The sequence below is a fragment of the Pteropus medius genome, unplaced genomic scaffold, assembly GCF_902729225.1.
Source record: "Pteropus medius unplaced genomic scaffold, Ma_sr-lr_union100, whole genome shotgun sequence".
NCBI classification, from domain to species: Eukaryota; Metazoa; Chordata; class Mammalia; order Chiroptera; family Pteropodidae; genus Pteropus; species Pteropus medius.
In genome coordinates this window covers 12,938,054-12,953,429 of record NW_024349803.1, presented here as the reverse complement: position 1 = coordinate 12,953,429, position 15,376 = coordinate 12,938,054, and the positions used below count along the sequence as shown (strand labels likewise).

The window sequence follows — 15,376 nt, the reverse complement described above, 5'->3', positions numbered from 1 at the left end:
CCTTAGAAATTCAGAACTTTATTCCTTCTTCATTAACCTTAACCTCTTCTGGAGTTACAGGGGAAAAGTTTTATGGAGTTTTACATAGAGGTGCCAAGAGGGCTGGTGAGGCACTATGGGGAAAGATTCTTGCTTCTCTCATTGGGGGTACGAGTTACCGACTAACCTGGTTTTTTGGTGCTATCACTATATTCTCTAGACAATTCAGCAAAATGGCATGATATGGTCAAATTCTAACATCCAGAAAGATGAAATGAAAGATGAGCCACAGGGTTGACTCACCCACAGGAGTCAATGCAGGATCTGAGTAACTAGACTCTGTAATGTTGACTTTTTTGAGAAGAGAAGAATGTGGGATTCTTCAAAAAGTCTAACATAGACTGAAAAACTCAGCTCTAAACTATTTACTCAGACAGGAATGGAATATATTCCCGCACACTGGACATGGCTCTAGGGAATGACAGGATCCTGCATGCACATTGTAGGCCCTCCGAAAAGTCTGTTGAATGAATAAGCAAATAACCACCACAGTCCATCAAAAGTCACTCTAGTTAAATGCAAGAATACTGAGTCCTTTCCAGATTGCTTTGTTCTTCTTCATAACTGAGGATTTCTCACTTCTGCTATTCCCTTACTAACAGGCAAGGTACAATAATTTTAAACAAGAATTCTTAAATCAGTAAGAAAGTAAGCTCTCGGTAAACACACAATAGAATATACAGATGTCAAATGATAATGTACACCTGAAAATCATATAATAGTATTAACCAATGTTACTCCAATAAACTTAATTAAAATTTTAAAAAAATAATAAAAAAAAGAAAAAAAGAAACTAAGGTCTCACAAAGAACAGACAGGCTTCTTGTAATTTATTTGAGTTATTTCCAAGCGACAGTTACAAAAGTTTTAATTTTTATAATACTCTTGATAAGAAAATAAAATTTAAATAAAAATACATTCTCAACAATACAACATGGTTACACAAATTCACTACATTAAGTTTTGATAACTTACATTTTTAAGCTGGACACTGTAAAAACCAATATTTACTAGCAACATATTAATTTCCAAGTTATAAAAATGGAAGCAAGTAAGAGCAATCAAGACAGGTAATTTAACTCTAGAATGAGTCCTATATTTTTCACATACTGTAAAGGACACCTTAAAGGCTTTTTTGCATTCTGTCTTTACAGGATGTACCATTAGAACAAATTAAAGGTGCTTTTACTTAAAAAAAAAAAAAAAAAAAATCTGTTTTCTAAAACCTGGAATAAATGAGCTTTTCTGATAAATGAATGAAATTAGGCTTCAGAAACAGAAACAAAAGCACATCATTCGTCACCTTGTATGACACTTAACCATTACCCGTGATATAAACATATTTCTTTGGTAAATAAAATCGTTTAATTTGATAAATCATATTCCTGGGAGTAAAAAACTTTGCTATTGCCCATCATCTTATTAAATGACTATTAAAAAACAAAGCCAAACAAAAACGAACAATTGCAACACAAGCAACAGATCACCACCATTTCAGAAACAGACAGAAATGGCCATGCTTAGACCCAGAACTTGGCATTTATGGCAAGAGTTTCTCTGTATCATCCTTTTCTTTCCTTCTTGGGGTTTTCGGGTTTTAGGGTGAAGTGAGCTGCCATGTAGTTTTTCAAGTGTAGAAAAGGCAGAGAAAGCAGATCAGGTAGTAAAAATCAAAGTATTCCTAAGTAACAACAGAGGAATAAGACCCTTGGAAGCAAGGACCTTGGTTGTCTAGGGTCCTACTGACATGGTCTCTTACTTCAAAAGACTTTCAAAGAAAATTATTATAATTTCACATTACTTCTTTTTCGGCTGTGCCAAGTTCGTTAATTCCAGTCAAACTGGCTGTTTAAAAGAGTCATGTGAAGAAAATAACTAGATGACTAAACTCTTTCCTTCAAATTCAGTTATGTATCCACACAGCCTTGGTCTTTTTGATAATGCCATGATATTTAAAAACAATCAGTCTATGGCCATGCTACCCTGAACAAGCCCAATCCTGTCTGATCTCGGAAGCTAAGCAGGGCTGGGCCTGGTTAGTACTTGGATGGGAGACCACCTAGGAAGACCAGGTGCTGTAGGCATAAAAATAAAAATATAAGGGACTGTAAGCTGGCAATCTGTGAGGTTAACCAAGGGTTGCCTCGCCTAAAAACAAAACAAACAAAAAAAAATAAAACAAAAACACACAAACAAAAAAAAAAAACCAATCATAATTGGGGATTTGATATTATAAATATTAGAAGAATATTCTTTTTACCTTGAAAAAAAAATAGCAGAAGACTAAAAAAACCACTAAAGAGTAATGAGTGGTACCTGGCAATGCTCACATGTCCTTTTTAGGTAGATGTTTCAGAGACTCTTAGAAGGAAATTTCAATCTGAATGAAATTCAACAATAAGAAATTAAATGGTTAAATTCCTTCACCTTTATAAATCAGTGTACTTTATAGAATCTACAAGCTCATAAAACTTAAAGGACTCTTTCAAACAGAAATCTTTAAAATGGGCCAGGAACAACCTATCATAATGTAGACTAGGACTGTTTCTTAAATAAAACTAATTGATTTTTACAAGTCATTTAGAGAAATACATTGCTCAGTTATAATCATTTATAGAATAACTTTGATTGCGTGCCAATGGTCTTGAAAAATAACTACAGAGTAACAATATAATTTAAAAACAATTACTTGCCAATAATAATTGGCAAAGTGTATATTAAAATATAGCTTATGCTCAGGGAAATAAACAACAACAAAAAAAGCACTACTAGCTAGACTTACATTACTAAGTCACAGTATTAAAAAGAAACATGTAAATACTCTAAGGTTCAAAGTACCACATTTAGAAAATGTTTGATTTTAAAAAGACAAAATAAGAGTACCATAGTTTTTAATACTGATGAAGCAAAGTGTATCCCTCTTAATTCAAGGTGGCAACTTGCTTCGACTGCTTATTTACAGTTATGGTTTTTAGGATAAAAGTAAATTATTAGGGAAAAATAGGATTCAAACAGTTGCTTGCCCAAATTCCATTTGGCTAGCAGGGCATAAGGAAACAGCAATGAAATATAAACATTTTCAGGAAAGTACTATTTCTAGACTTAAACACTGATCATTCAACTGATCATAAAGATTAGATACCACGGAGTATCTAAAGTATAATCTGGGGCAACCCAGATTATTAAAGTGCGCCAAGTGACTGTTCTTGAATTGGCTCTCAACTCAATAATAGTCACACTAGGAGGTGGGCGTCCCTATGATGGCCCTTATAAGAACATGGAATAACAGGTGAAATCAAGTGATTTCCCACCACCTTCTTTCACTGTTTCTCTTCTTTTTCAGAAGAGATGTCCTTAGAAGTCATGTTAACCAGAACTCTCAGATCAAGGAAATGAGTACCTGATATTTAAAACAATGAAAAAAAATTTAGTGGTCTCATTTTATCTGCCATCACTCATCCCAAATGTAAACAAGACACACACAACAGTACATGTTCCCTGATTCCTCCTATCTGAGTTCTGTTTACATCTTCAAATAGGCAAAAGGATCTACCAACTTTGAAGGATACTCTGGCAGTTTTCTAAAGTTTCTGTTACTGCCCTTAATGTAATCTGTAATGATTAATGGACCAAAGGAAAATCTTTTATATTTTTTTCTTTTTTGAAGAGGGAGGGTCTAGGTGAGCTAAAGGGCAAGCTCTGAGTCGTCATGGACTGGGATTTTCTAATAAAACGAGATGTCGGCAGTATAGAGCAGGCACTAATGGTAGTGAAAAGTCCACAGAACACAGAGTGTCACAAGAAGAGATGGTTTCTTCCTACAGAGTTTTCCTTTTGTTACAAAGCTTCTTCAGGAAGATTTTGTCTATTAAAAAGAAGTTACAGAAACATGGCTTTTGACATGTAAGATATGAAGAGAATCTTGGGCTTCAAATTCTTTAGTAATACATCAACACCAGATTCCCAAACAGTTAATTTCAATTATTAAATATTAAATACAATGTGAAGCCAATGTTCATCCTTAAATACTATGAACAAAATATATGATGAACTGCATAATTCCAACAAGAATATTTTCCAGTTCTTCTGAATCAACTGGTCAAACTCTAAGATGTTTTCCCGATTGGATTTTCCCTAGAAAATAACAATAGAAAATCATTTTTCGAAAGTGAAAAAATTTAACATTTAAAAAAGTAACACGTATTTCATAGTATCAAGTATTTATAATTTTCCAATGATAATCTTTCACACTAAGTCTTATTTCATTAATTCGATGAGTATTTACTGATCACCTATTAAATGTCAGGTACTATTTCAGAAGGTATGGATACAGTAGTGAACAAAACAGACAGAACCCTTGCCCTAATGGAGCTTATATTTTGGAATTAGGGAAAACATTATGAACAAGTAAAATACTACTACAAGAGAGACTGGTATTTTTTAATAGAGAAAAATAAAGCTGGGAAGAGGTACAGTGTGTGTGGGTATGAGGGGGAGCTATTATTAAGAAAAATGGTCGAGCACTGGCTAGGACATCATATGGAAACCTCCTGGGGCTCCAAAACTGCATGACTGCTTTTGGAAGAGAACCAATTACTCTAATGTAGAGAAGACAGGATTAGGATGCTACAATAGCCTGTTTAATGTACTAAGCCTTCTGTCCAGGGAGAACAGAAACATTTACACCTGCTGAACTGAGTTTTACTGTTCATAAATCACAAATACAATTATTACACCACAAAATTTTAAAAGAATACTTGAAAGTGTGGGGCCAGGACTCAAAATCCCCTTACTGATCAGCTGTGTGAACTTGGGCCTCAGTTTCTCTAGCTGTAAAATGGGAATATAACCACATTGGGCTGATGTGAAGATCAACGAGAGAGTGTATATTGTAGCAAACACTTATTTGCTGGTTGAGAACCATCCTCAACCTATTTACTTCGATGTAAACAAAATTCTGATCCTAGTGCTAGTACTAGGCAGCCCTATTCCAGGTAACTTTAAGTAAGGTTCTTTTCTCTTAGAAGAAAACAGTTCTTTTTGCCTCTGGACACTATTATATAAAAATGTGAAGCTCTAAACTATTATAGCCCATCTGCGATCATGAGGGGACAAGCCTGAGGAAGACAGAAATCTTGTTGAAGATGGCTGAGTGGCCAGAATGGTCTTTGATGACAGTGTTGGGCTGGTGAACTAACCAAATGTATAAGTTAGAACTTAATTTGTGAGATTAAAAAATTTCTTATTAAGATGCTTCAATTGGGATTTTGTTACTTGTTGCTAATAACAATTTAAGTGATATGATGTAGAATACTAAGTACAGTGCCTGGTGCAAGAATAAGCTCCTAATAAATGTTAGTTTGTAGTATCCATTTACATTTGAGATGGATCAAAAAATCTACTATAAAATGCTTCTGGCACTTTTACAGTAAATTTTTTTTTAGTACATAGTATGTATAAGGCACTGTGAGAGATGTTAGGAAGGAAGAAGAATCAAAACAAAATAAAAGTAACAAGTTACTGAGTATTCAGTTTAATGAAGTGCATTGGAATATAACATTAAAAGTGGTGATAAAGTACCAACATAAGGAGATGATACCAGAACTGAAAAGACAAAGATCACTATGTGAGTGGCCAAGGAAACTCTTGCACAAGAGAAAGGTTCTGAGCTGGGTCCTCATAAATGAAGGTAAGCAAGAGGCCTGCAATTCAGGTGTGAATACAGAGAAGATGAGGCAATCTCGAACTATGTTTAAAAACACATTTAAAGTATCTTAAAAATACTTACTTGCTCCCATATTTTGCACTACTTGATCTTTTCTTCCTATACTTTTCATGAGGTTCATCTAGCTTCTCTATGATGCTTTTTATTTGCTGAATTGTCTTAAAGGTTGTTACAGAATCCTCAATTACAAAGTTAGAGTAATCATCAGGCTCTTTCTGTGGTCCTTGATAGACTGCTATAGTTCCACACGCCTCTATAAGGAGCAGCAAAATCTCTAATCAGACAACTATATTCCATAAATGTAATTTGTAGTATGAATAAGAACTTTTCAAGTGTCTCAAGCTGGGGAGATTTCCCCTGGAAATACATAGATAACCCAAATACATTCATTTTATTATGATCACATTTATGCAAAAACAGTAGTTTTTACTTCATGAACATTTATGAAAAACATCCTCTTTGGGAATTTGTCAACTTTGTCATATAAAGTAACATTTTGGTAAATCTATGAGTATTTTCAACATTAAGAAAATGCCAAAGCAATACTTCAGAAATTGGTAATTAAGGATGATGCTTATATACAAATAATTTAATTGTACATTTACCTTCCATTTTCTGTAGCTTAAGTAAACTGAGGGTAAAAAGGGAATAAATTCTTTCTGTTTCTCTGTCTTCATCAATATCTATTTGGATGTCTGCAGGGACACCTCTATGGTAAAAATGAAATTAAAGACATTGGAAAAATTTTACTTTGTTAATATGCCAAAGACTTTTGACAGTTTGAGACAAAAAAAACAAAACCACAGAATTTTGCAGAAAGAACCTCAGAAATCTAGTCTCATTTTGTAATTAAACAGGGCTAAGAGCGGTCTGGTCATTATGTGACTCTAATTAAAAGGAGGTAATTTTAAAGTGAAGTCATTTTCATAATCTATGTTTCATCACAAGAGCAATATATACGTTCCTTACGTCTACAGGGCAACAATGGCTGTTTTGCACAATTAAAAAAGAGAATGCTAAGCCCTTCTTCCTTGATCTCTTGCTCAGGTTTGCTCATCTACTTACACATTGCCCTTTTTTCCTGCTTTGGGCCAGCTACTACTTATTTGAGAACATTTTCAAAACTCCAGAAGAAATCCTGTATCCATTAGCACTCTACATCCTCCCACCGGCCCCTCACAACTGCTTTCTATTTTGTCTCTATGATTTACCTATTATATAAATGTTATCATACAGTAAATAGTCTTTGTGTCTGGCTTCTTTCATTTGTTTACAAGGTTCATGTGTATTGTTGCGTATATCAGTACTTTTCTGGCTGAATAACGTTTTATTGTATAGATATACCATATTTAAAACATTGCTTTTTTAATCAGAAAGAAACTTACGCAGTACATGGCTTGCAGCCGAGAGCACTTTCACTGGTCTCCTGACAGCAGAGCCAGCTGCCATTTAGATACGCAGAGGGATGGTAAAAACTGAGCCTGTTCTGATTGCATCGGCTCACCCTGCAGAGTACGTCTATCCATTCATTAGCTTCTACACAATTATTTGCCTGGACATAGAGTGGTTTCTCCGTATGTATTACTTGGAACATCTTCATAGGCAATTAAGATAAAAAGTTAGTGACAGTCTAAAAACCAACACAGTACAAAACAGAAAAAGGTATATAACAGAAATATAATTTGCTTGGCTAGGTAACTGCTGCTCAGGTATCTTATGAACTGTTACTTTTCAAACAAGTTAGCCTCAAAGACAATCTGAGTCACATTATGTAATTTTTAAAAGCCAAACATGCCCAAAGTAATCGACTACAATATAAACGGAATAAAGGGAAGGAATTCCAAATGAAAGAGAAAGTATGAGTAAAGGCAAAGCAGTGGGAAAATATAGAGAAACAAGAAAATCAACTTGGCTGGCTTGAGTAAAATGGTATACACTGAGTGACAGCCAAAGATAAGACAGCACAGATTGGTTGAGATTACATTATTAACATTTAATAAGGTAATATTGAGAAAAGTACCTTTAACTTAATAGTCTAGGCAGATTATACAAGGCATCAACAATAATGGACAATTTTAAGACAGTTTTAACCAGCAATTATAAAATATTAATGCTTAATGGCAAATACTAAAACAACCAATCTCTTGAAAATTTTCAACTAAGTAATACATGCAGTTTAAAAAGCTTTATTTCTGACACTTACATTTTTCTTGTTGAAAGAGCTCTCTTCCAGTTTTTCCACAGCAAGAATGTTTTTCACTGGAATTGTGTAAATTGCATCCTTCCCTAATAAAAGAAGTATGACAAAATTAAAATAATTTCCTTCGGAATTATAAAGATGAGAGAGGCTAATTCTGTAAGGTTTAAGTTCATCCATTTGATGGTACAGGAGTATAAGTAACCTACAGATTTCCAAATGGCACATATATATTCTTTGTTTTATGAAACAGATGAATTTTGATTGTTTTCTATTAAAGGACTTTTTTTTTCCAATATAAATTAAAGCATTTTCAAGGAAAAATGCAAGAATTTGATAACTATGTAGAAAATAAAAATGTTATATTTTATAACATTATATGGGGACTGAATAAAATACTTAGCAATAGAGGCCTGCTCAAAACTTGCTAAGAAATGCAAGTTTTTTTCATAGAGTTATTATTACACGAGCAGTGAATCTGACTATACCTAAGTGGATTTTTCTGTTTTTCCAATCTTTAATTAAGGGATTAACCCCCCAAATGATTTTACATTGAAAAACTGTTCATAAGTATCACATATTACCTCAGCTGACTAGAGCTTTACAAATTTACTCTAAGAAATAGAGGAAACAAAACTAAAAATTTTATTTGGTAGAGTGACTTTTTAACCTAATTTAAGAATTTGGTAATTTGGGTTTGCTGAAGGAGCTCCATAATAATATGACATGTGATCTTATATGGTTATAGAAACTATAAACAAATAGAATTATGACTTTTTCTGGTTATTTTGTAATGTTGTTCTTAGATAACCAAAGCTTTACTATGCCCCCCTTCCAAACTTTGTTTCAATGACATATGGATTGATGTGCTAGAGGTAAGACCCTGACATTTTATGTTATTAGTCCATGGTTTAACGTGTAACTTTTTGATCAAAGATTTTGTTAATAAAGGTTTTCTGTCCTGAACAGAGAGGTTAACACAGAATATTTGTTTAAGCCTCGTTCCTGGTATAAAATCCAAAATTGTGTAATTCAAGCAGATGTAACATATAATTTAAAAAAAAAAAAACAAACATAAAATCACTTAGTTCAACTGTCATACATTGAATGTCTACCATATACCAGACACTGTTCTAACCACTTAGGATATAGCAATAAATAGAACATATAAGGCCCCTAATGAAGTTTACATTTAGGTCTGGAAAGACAGACAAAAGACAAATATTAGGCAGAGATGAATGCTATAATGAAAACAACCTGAGGTGATGTGATAGACAGTAACTGGGAAGTTACTTTAAATTGGGTGGTTAGAGAAAACTTTCCTGAAGAAATGACAGTTAAATTCAACAAATACAAATCACAAGTGCATGGGAAAATAAGAATAGACTCCTGGAAGCAGACAAAATCAAATTATGGCCAAGGGAGGGAGGTGAGGTGGAGAAGGAATGAAATGAAGAAAGTTGCACCTTCAAAAGTAGGACTGCTTGGTTAGGAGACAGCTTCAAGCCAGAGTCAATGGACACACTCAGACATACATCAGGACAATTAGTAGGTGAGCGGCAAGTGGAACAGCTGGGCCAAGAAGAAATTAGGTCCCCTCCCCCCACAACCTCCAGTTAGTGCTAAGCAGCAGTCAACAGAGGCATATGTCTCAGGCTAAAGCAGCAAGGATGCTTACTGGGCTGTCAAGCAGTGCTATCATTCAAGAGTAAGGGTAAAATAAAGGCATTTTAAATATGCAAGGACTCAGAAAATTTATCAGCCATTACGTCTATGTGAAAGAATTCCTTAAGAAAGTATTCCTGCAAAATAAATACTGAATCCAGGAAAAAAAAAAAAAAAAAGAAGAAGTATGTTATATAAGAAATAGTGCTGGGCAGGATGGGGGTCTTGCCTTTCTCTCACTCTCGATATCTGCTTCTCTAGCAAACTCTGTGAGTGCAATCTTCCAGAACAGGTCCAGAATGTGAGTCATTTTTACCACCTCCATTGCTACCAACTGGTTCAAGCCATTATCTTCTCTCCCCTGGATTACTGCAACAGCCCCTTAACTGGGATCCTTGTGCCCTGCATTCTATTCTCACAGCACTTCATGTGGCATGAGTGATTAATCCTATTAAAACAAGTCAAATGATGTCATTCTTCTGCTTAAAACTCTAATGCCTTTTCATCTTACTCAAAGTAAAAGACTTACAATGGCCCACAAAGCCCTGTAATGTCTGATTTCCCCATGATTTTTTTTACCTCATTTCCTACGATTACTCCCTTACTCATTAATTTTTCTAGCCATGAAGCTTTCTCTTGTCTCTTGAATACTTCAGGTATGTTTCTGTTTTATAGCCTTTTACTGGCTGCTGTTAGCTATGTCTGCATTACTACTACCCCGAACATTCACATAACAAAGTGCCTCATTATTTTTAAGCCTTTTCTCAAATGTCACTTTCTCACTGAAGCCTTCCTTGGCTAGAATTTTTAATATTGCAAATCTCCTCAATGAACCCACCATTATCTATTCTCCTTCTTTGCTTTATTTTTGTCTATCTCATTTATAATCATCCAACACACTATATAATTGGTTTTTGTTTATTGTCTATTACTACGAAACTATACGATCTACAAGGACAAGGATTTTGGTGTGTTTTGTTCACTTCTGTTTTCTCCAGAGCCTAGAACAGTGTCTAGAACATAGTAGACACTTAATAAAATATTTGGTGAATGAATGCATGACTGAATCAACAATGACGGTCTTTAGTTATCAAAGAAAAAAATACTGCAGAGCCCTGTGTGAAAATATGAGCAGGTGAAAACCAAGTCAACCCAAATATATTGAGATTTCTGTTTAAAACACCATGGAAATTTCCTTTATATTGTCCACATGCTATATGAGCTAGAACATTTGCTATCACACAGAAGTTATGTAGGCTGTATGTATGTACCTGAGTATGTCAGGTCTCCTATAAAATAGACAATATCTAATCAACTTTGGAGAACACAGAAAGGAATTTCAGAGATAAATTTGTTAATAATCTATTATTAGTATGCTTGGTGAAAATTTCAGAAGCCTAGAGTTGTGGTTCTTACAGTAATTCAGATAAAACCATATCTAGAATATATGGTCTTCTTTGAAGAATATCATTTATTAAAAACATTTACTAAGTGCCTTAATGAAGGCAGTAAATACATGATCTCCACCTTTGAAAATCTGAGAGACTAGGTGAAGAGACAGAGAAAAGGACCACACAGTGTGACAGAAGTTATCACTAAGGTGATAAAGAAACATAGTAAGAATAACTCAACTGAGGTGGGTAGAGGCTTATGAATGAATTCCGTAAAGAGCTAACAGTTGATTTGAGGCTTACAGGAAAATAAATTACACTGGTGAAGACGAAAGGGATTTCTAGGTAAAGTACACACAAAAGCATGTATGTAAAAGAATACAAGTTAAACGAATTGCAAGAGCTAGTCTGGTAAAGTGACATACAGCGAATGCAAAAGATGAGGCTGGATGAGACAGGCAGAGGCTAGAACATCAATAACTCATTTAGTTCTGGCATACAACTTGGAGACTTTTACTTGTAGGAGATGACTGCACTACAATATAGCAATATAAAACCATAATCACAAACACACGGGTCCATAAAAGACTGTCAAGGTAATCATGACTGATAGCTGACTGAGTGCCCTATAATTTTCATCCACCACACGTTAATTTAGTTGTATTGAAGTTTTGTTGTTTACTGTTGCTTATTAGTGATTACCTAAGCAGGCATCAAAAATTTAATAATCTATTTGAGAAAAACCCTTAAAATTGAGAAAATTCTATTAACTTCTTTTCTAGTAAGTTAGGAAAAGGCTGTATTATTTGATTCTAAATGGTAGAAAAATTCAGAATACTAGTGGCGGTAAGAGTATGATAGAGTGAAAGATTCAATGATTTAGAGCTATGTCACAGAAAATTTGGGAGGCACTCTTTCAGACACCAAAGTCACACAGTAAGTGTAGAGATGGACTTAACTAGCAGTCTTGTCTACCCAGAAAGCAGCAAGAAAACAGGAAGTAAGCAGGAAGTTGCTGAACAACCAGAGAATCCAAAGGCCATGCATTTCATTTTATTCATAAAGTTCTGAAGTCTTCAAAGACTTTTAATCTTATGCATAACTTTAATATACAGAGTACCCATATCCTCACTCACAGTATATTAGCAGTAAAAAATGGAAGTGGGTGATGGAGGTGGAAGTGAGATGTTACATTATGGTTCACTGATGGCGTAAGAAATTTAAGGTGACAGCCTAAACATAAAGGGGATAGAGAAAAACTGTATAAAGCAAACAAAGAAACACACAAAAAAGCATAATAGCAGTCCAAGGCATTTAGCTGGGGAGTAAAAAGCTGCATATACCCATAAGCAGCCCTGAAAACATCACTAAATCAGAGCACTATATAATAATTAATATTATCAATGATAGCCCCAAGTCATCTAGAAAATGTTAACTTACGTTCAATGAACTCTTTTTTTAGAAGGCAGGGAAGCATGTAATACATTTTGGAAAAATCCATCAAAATAGTTAAAGCAACAAGCATGGTCGCTTAAAACTGTAGGCTTTGGTAAATAATCTCACAACTTCATATATTAGTGCTCACTCCTCCAAAATCATGTTAAATTTCTTAGGGCTTGAAAACAATGTAACTTCTAATATCTCTACTTTATATTTAGAGCAGTCTAATCATTCTGCAAAATTTTATTCTTACAAAAGCACTGGCTAGAACAGAGGTTCTTGAGAACTGTGAATGGACTTTGGGTCTCCGAACTCACTGAAGTTATGTGCAAAATGTTCGGTTTAGTTTGTATGTGCATTTTTCTAGAGAAAAGGGTCCAAAGCTATCATATGATTCTTAAACCAAAAAAGACTTTAGAACACTAGCTCAAATTAGAAAATGCTTTAAATGACAAATAGCTAATTTATTCATGAAGACTGACTTACATTTTATATCAATGTATTGTTAATGTAAACATAATTAGCACATTAAGACTGCTGTTTTTTAAATGTCACTATATATGTGAGAACATTTATATATAACATCAATATAAGCTATAGCTTCTACAACATTCAAAATATGTTTAGCTTAAAACATGCCGTCTGGAAGGGCAAGTTTGTAGCCAGCCTATTTATGTTTAGTCATTTGAATATTTATATGCCATAAAAATTATTTGGGTGCCTAAAAACAAAAAGCAATTGGTTTCTTAGGTCTTACTAATATATATGGACATATACAGTCATTCTGACTAGGCCATTCAAAGAAATTATGAAACAAAAAATATTTAACATCACTACTCTTCAAGAAGCACTCTACTTAACTGAGTTTACATTCTCTTGAAAGTACCCTATGTCTGGTGTTTGTTTTATCATTTCAAAATTTATAGCAGAGGTTCTCTTAAGAGATTTTCTATGCCTAACAGATTTGATGGATTAACTAAGACTCTCCACTTCTTCTGTAAAACATATCAAATGATGTGCATGGGATGCTGAATACTTGCAGTTGCTACACTACTACTAAGCCTACAACCTTCTGTTCCATTGATTAGGCTTTTTTGCTTACCAAGTCCATTGGGTTTGTTTCCAAACCTATTTATTCCAGTTTCCATGTTGCAATTATAATTTGCTGAAAAATATGTAAAGTGACAAGTGCCCCTTACTAAGAGGTTTATTATTTATTTGAAAATCAGGCAAGTACTCTGAAAAGCTTCAAAATAGGAGACCCACACCCACACAAATAAGGTTAATGTACATGGGGGTGAGACAGCTGTAAAAGATTAGGATGAATATCATGAAAATATAAAAAAGATTCTGTACTTGGATTACTTTTCAAGTATTTAAGTTCTAGCTTCACTTTGGAGAAATCAACCTGAAAACTGATGCATTAGGGGTATAACTACGCAAGAAAGAGGGGCAATCCATAGTTCTATATTCTAAGAACAGATCTTGGCTGTCCATCAAAAGATTGATAAACAAATATATAAATATTTAAGACACGTATACATCTTTTTGTTTGTTTTTAAATAATTCTTGCTTTAACTGACCTTTTTGGTTAAGTGAACATTTTTGGATCCTGATCACTTTGAATAAAAAGGATTCTATTATATGTGCTCTATAACCTAGATACTAAGTTCTTCTTGCTAAGATATCAGAAGAAGCTAATGGCCATCTACAGATAATACTTTACCCCAAAGAAATAAACATAAAAGGTGGAGATTTTAAGCACTGTATCAGTCCACTGAGAGACAAATTTGCCTCTCTGAAGCCCTCAAATCATACTGTAGAAAGATGGTTTTCTTTACCCAGATAGCCGATTTGTGCTTTCTCAGGAAGTAAATTATTAAAATATCCATTTTGGAGTTGGCTTGGTCAACAGTCTAGAATGAATCTGATAACTTTATAGGAATCACAATCTATGGTATGACTGGAGAATTTTTGGTTGATATTATCCAGAAAACTACTACAACACTCATTTATTAGATGTTGATTCTTATAAATTTGGCTCTGAGAGTTAAAGAAACTTTTAAGTTCTAAGAAGTCTAAATGTTGTTCCTTATATATTGGTTATAATAGCAGCGATTTACCAGGGATTTTAAAAAAATGGAGCATGTGTGAAACATATGTAACTTACATGGTCACTTGTCAAATATTTATTACATTCCTAGTGTGTGTGCATCACTGTGAGAAACTATAAACTATAGTAATATTAGTGAAAAGGTTCACTAGAGTCACATTAAGCAGCAAAAAAAGAAATCTTCACTAAGAACCAGGAAACTACCCCACAATAAAGCATAAACACAACTACCTGGCTGCTTGTGGTAGGTGAGCTCTCTGCTTGTTAAGCAGAACCATCGTTTCTTGAAATTCTTTTTTCCAATCCGAGTTCTTCCCTGAGCTCTTTTATACATCTCACTGCCAAAACAGATGTTAAACATTTAGTTACAAATATTAAAATAGTTAATCCAAAACAAAAAATTGTCCTTTATTTTTAAATGATATGAAAAGTTGTGTAAGATTATATTAAGTAAATAAAAATGCCTTTGCCATCTATAAATTTTGCATTTATTTTTGGCCATACCACGGGAATAAAGCCTTTAATTAATTTAATATTTATAACTGTGCTATCCATAACTAAAAGGGTCAAATGAGTGATTTTCCAACCCTTAACTTCCAATGCTAACACTACTTTAAGACTGAATACTGCTGTTACCTTTTCAAAGGACTAATACCATACTCTCATTATATTTGCAAAACAACTCTAGGATTGTACAGACAAGGAATAATGTCTATCTGGCATAAAGTTATAGGATAGTGAGGGTCACTTACCTAATTGACGTTAATCAGGCAGTTCTAGCAGAAAACAAAAACCCAGATTTCCTC

General features: G+C 34.0%; 1 protein-coding gene and 1 pseudogene across 2 annotated transcripts in view; one reads left to right on the top strand and one right to left on the bottom strand.

Annotated features, from left to right (window-relative positions):
• Positions 1-2,004: 2,004 nt before the first annotated feature.
• Positions 2,005-2,123, top strand: LOC120582701 (uncharacterized; annotated as a pseudogene).
• Positions 2,124-3,677: 1,554 nt separating this feature from the next.
• The window catches only part of RASA2 (RAS p21 protein activator 2), a 94,839-nt gene continuing 83,140 nt past the window's right edge, over positions 3,678-15,376 (bottom strand). The window contains exons 19-24 of one of the 2 annotated variants that reach the window (XM_039837335.1): positions 14,799-14,908; positions 7,968-8,050; positions 7,150-7,358; positions 6,370-6,473; positions 5,828-6,017; positions 3,678-4,173 (exon numbers count right to left, since the gene is read on the bottom strand). In XM_039837335.1, the coding sequence (XP_039693269.1) occupies positions 4,146-4,173; positions 5,828-6,017; positions 6,370-6,473; positions 7,150-7,358; positions 7,968-8,050; positions 14,799-14,908 (724 nt within the window). In that variant the 3' untranslated portion in view covers positions 3,678-4,145. The remainder of the gene's footprint in view (positions 4,174-5,827; positions 6,018-6,369; positions 6,474-7,149; positions 7,359-7,967; positions 8,051-14,798; positions 14,909-15,376) is intronic. The other variant, XM_039837336.1, reaches the window with a different exon arrangement.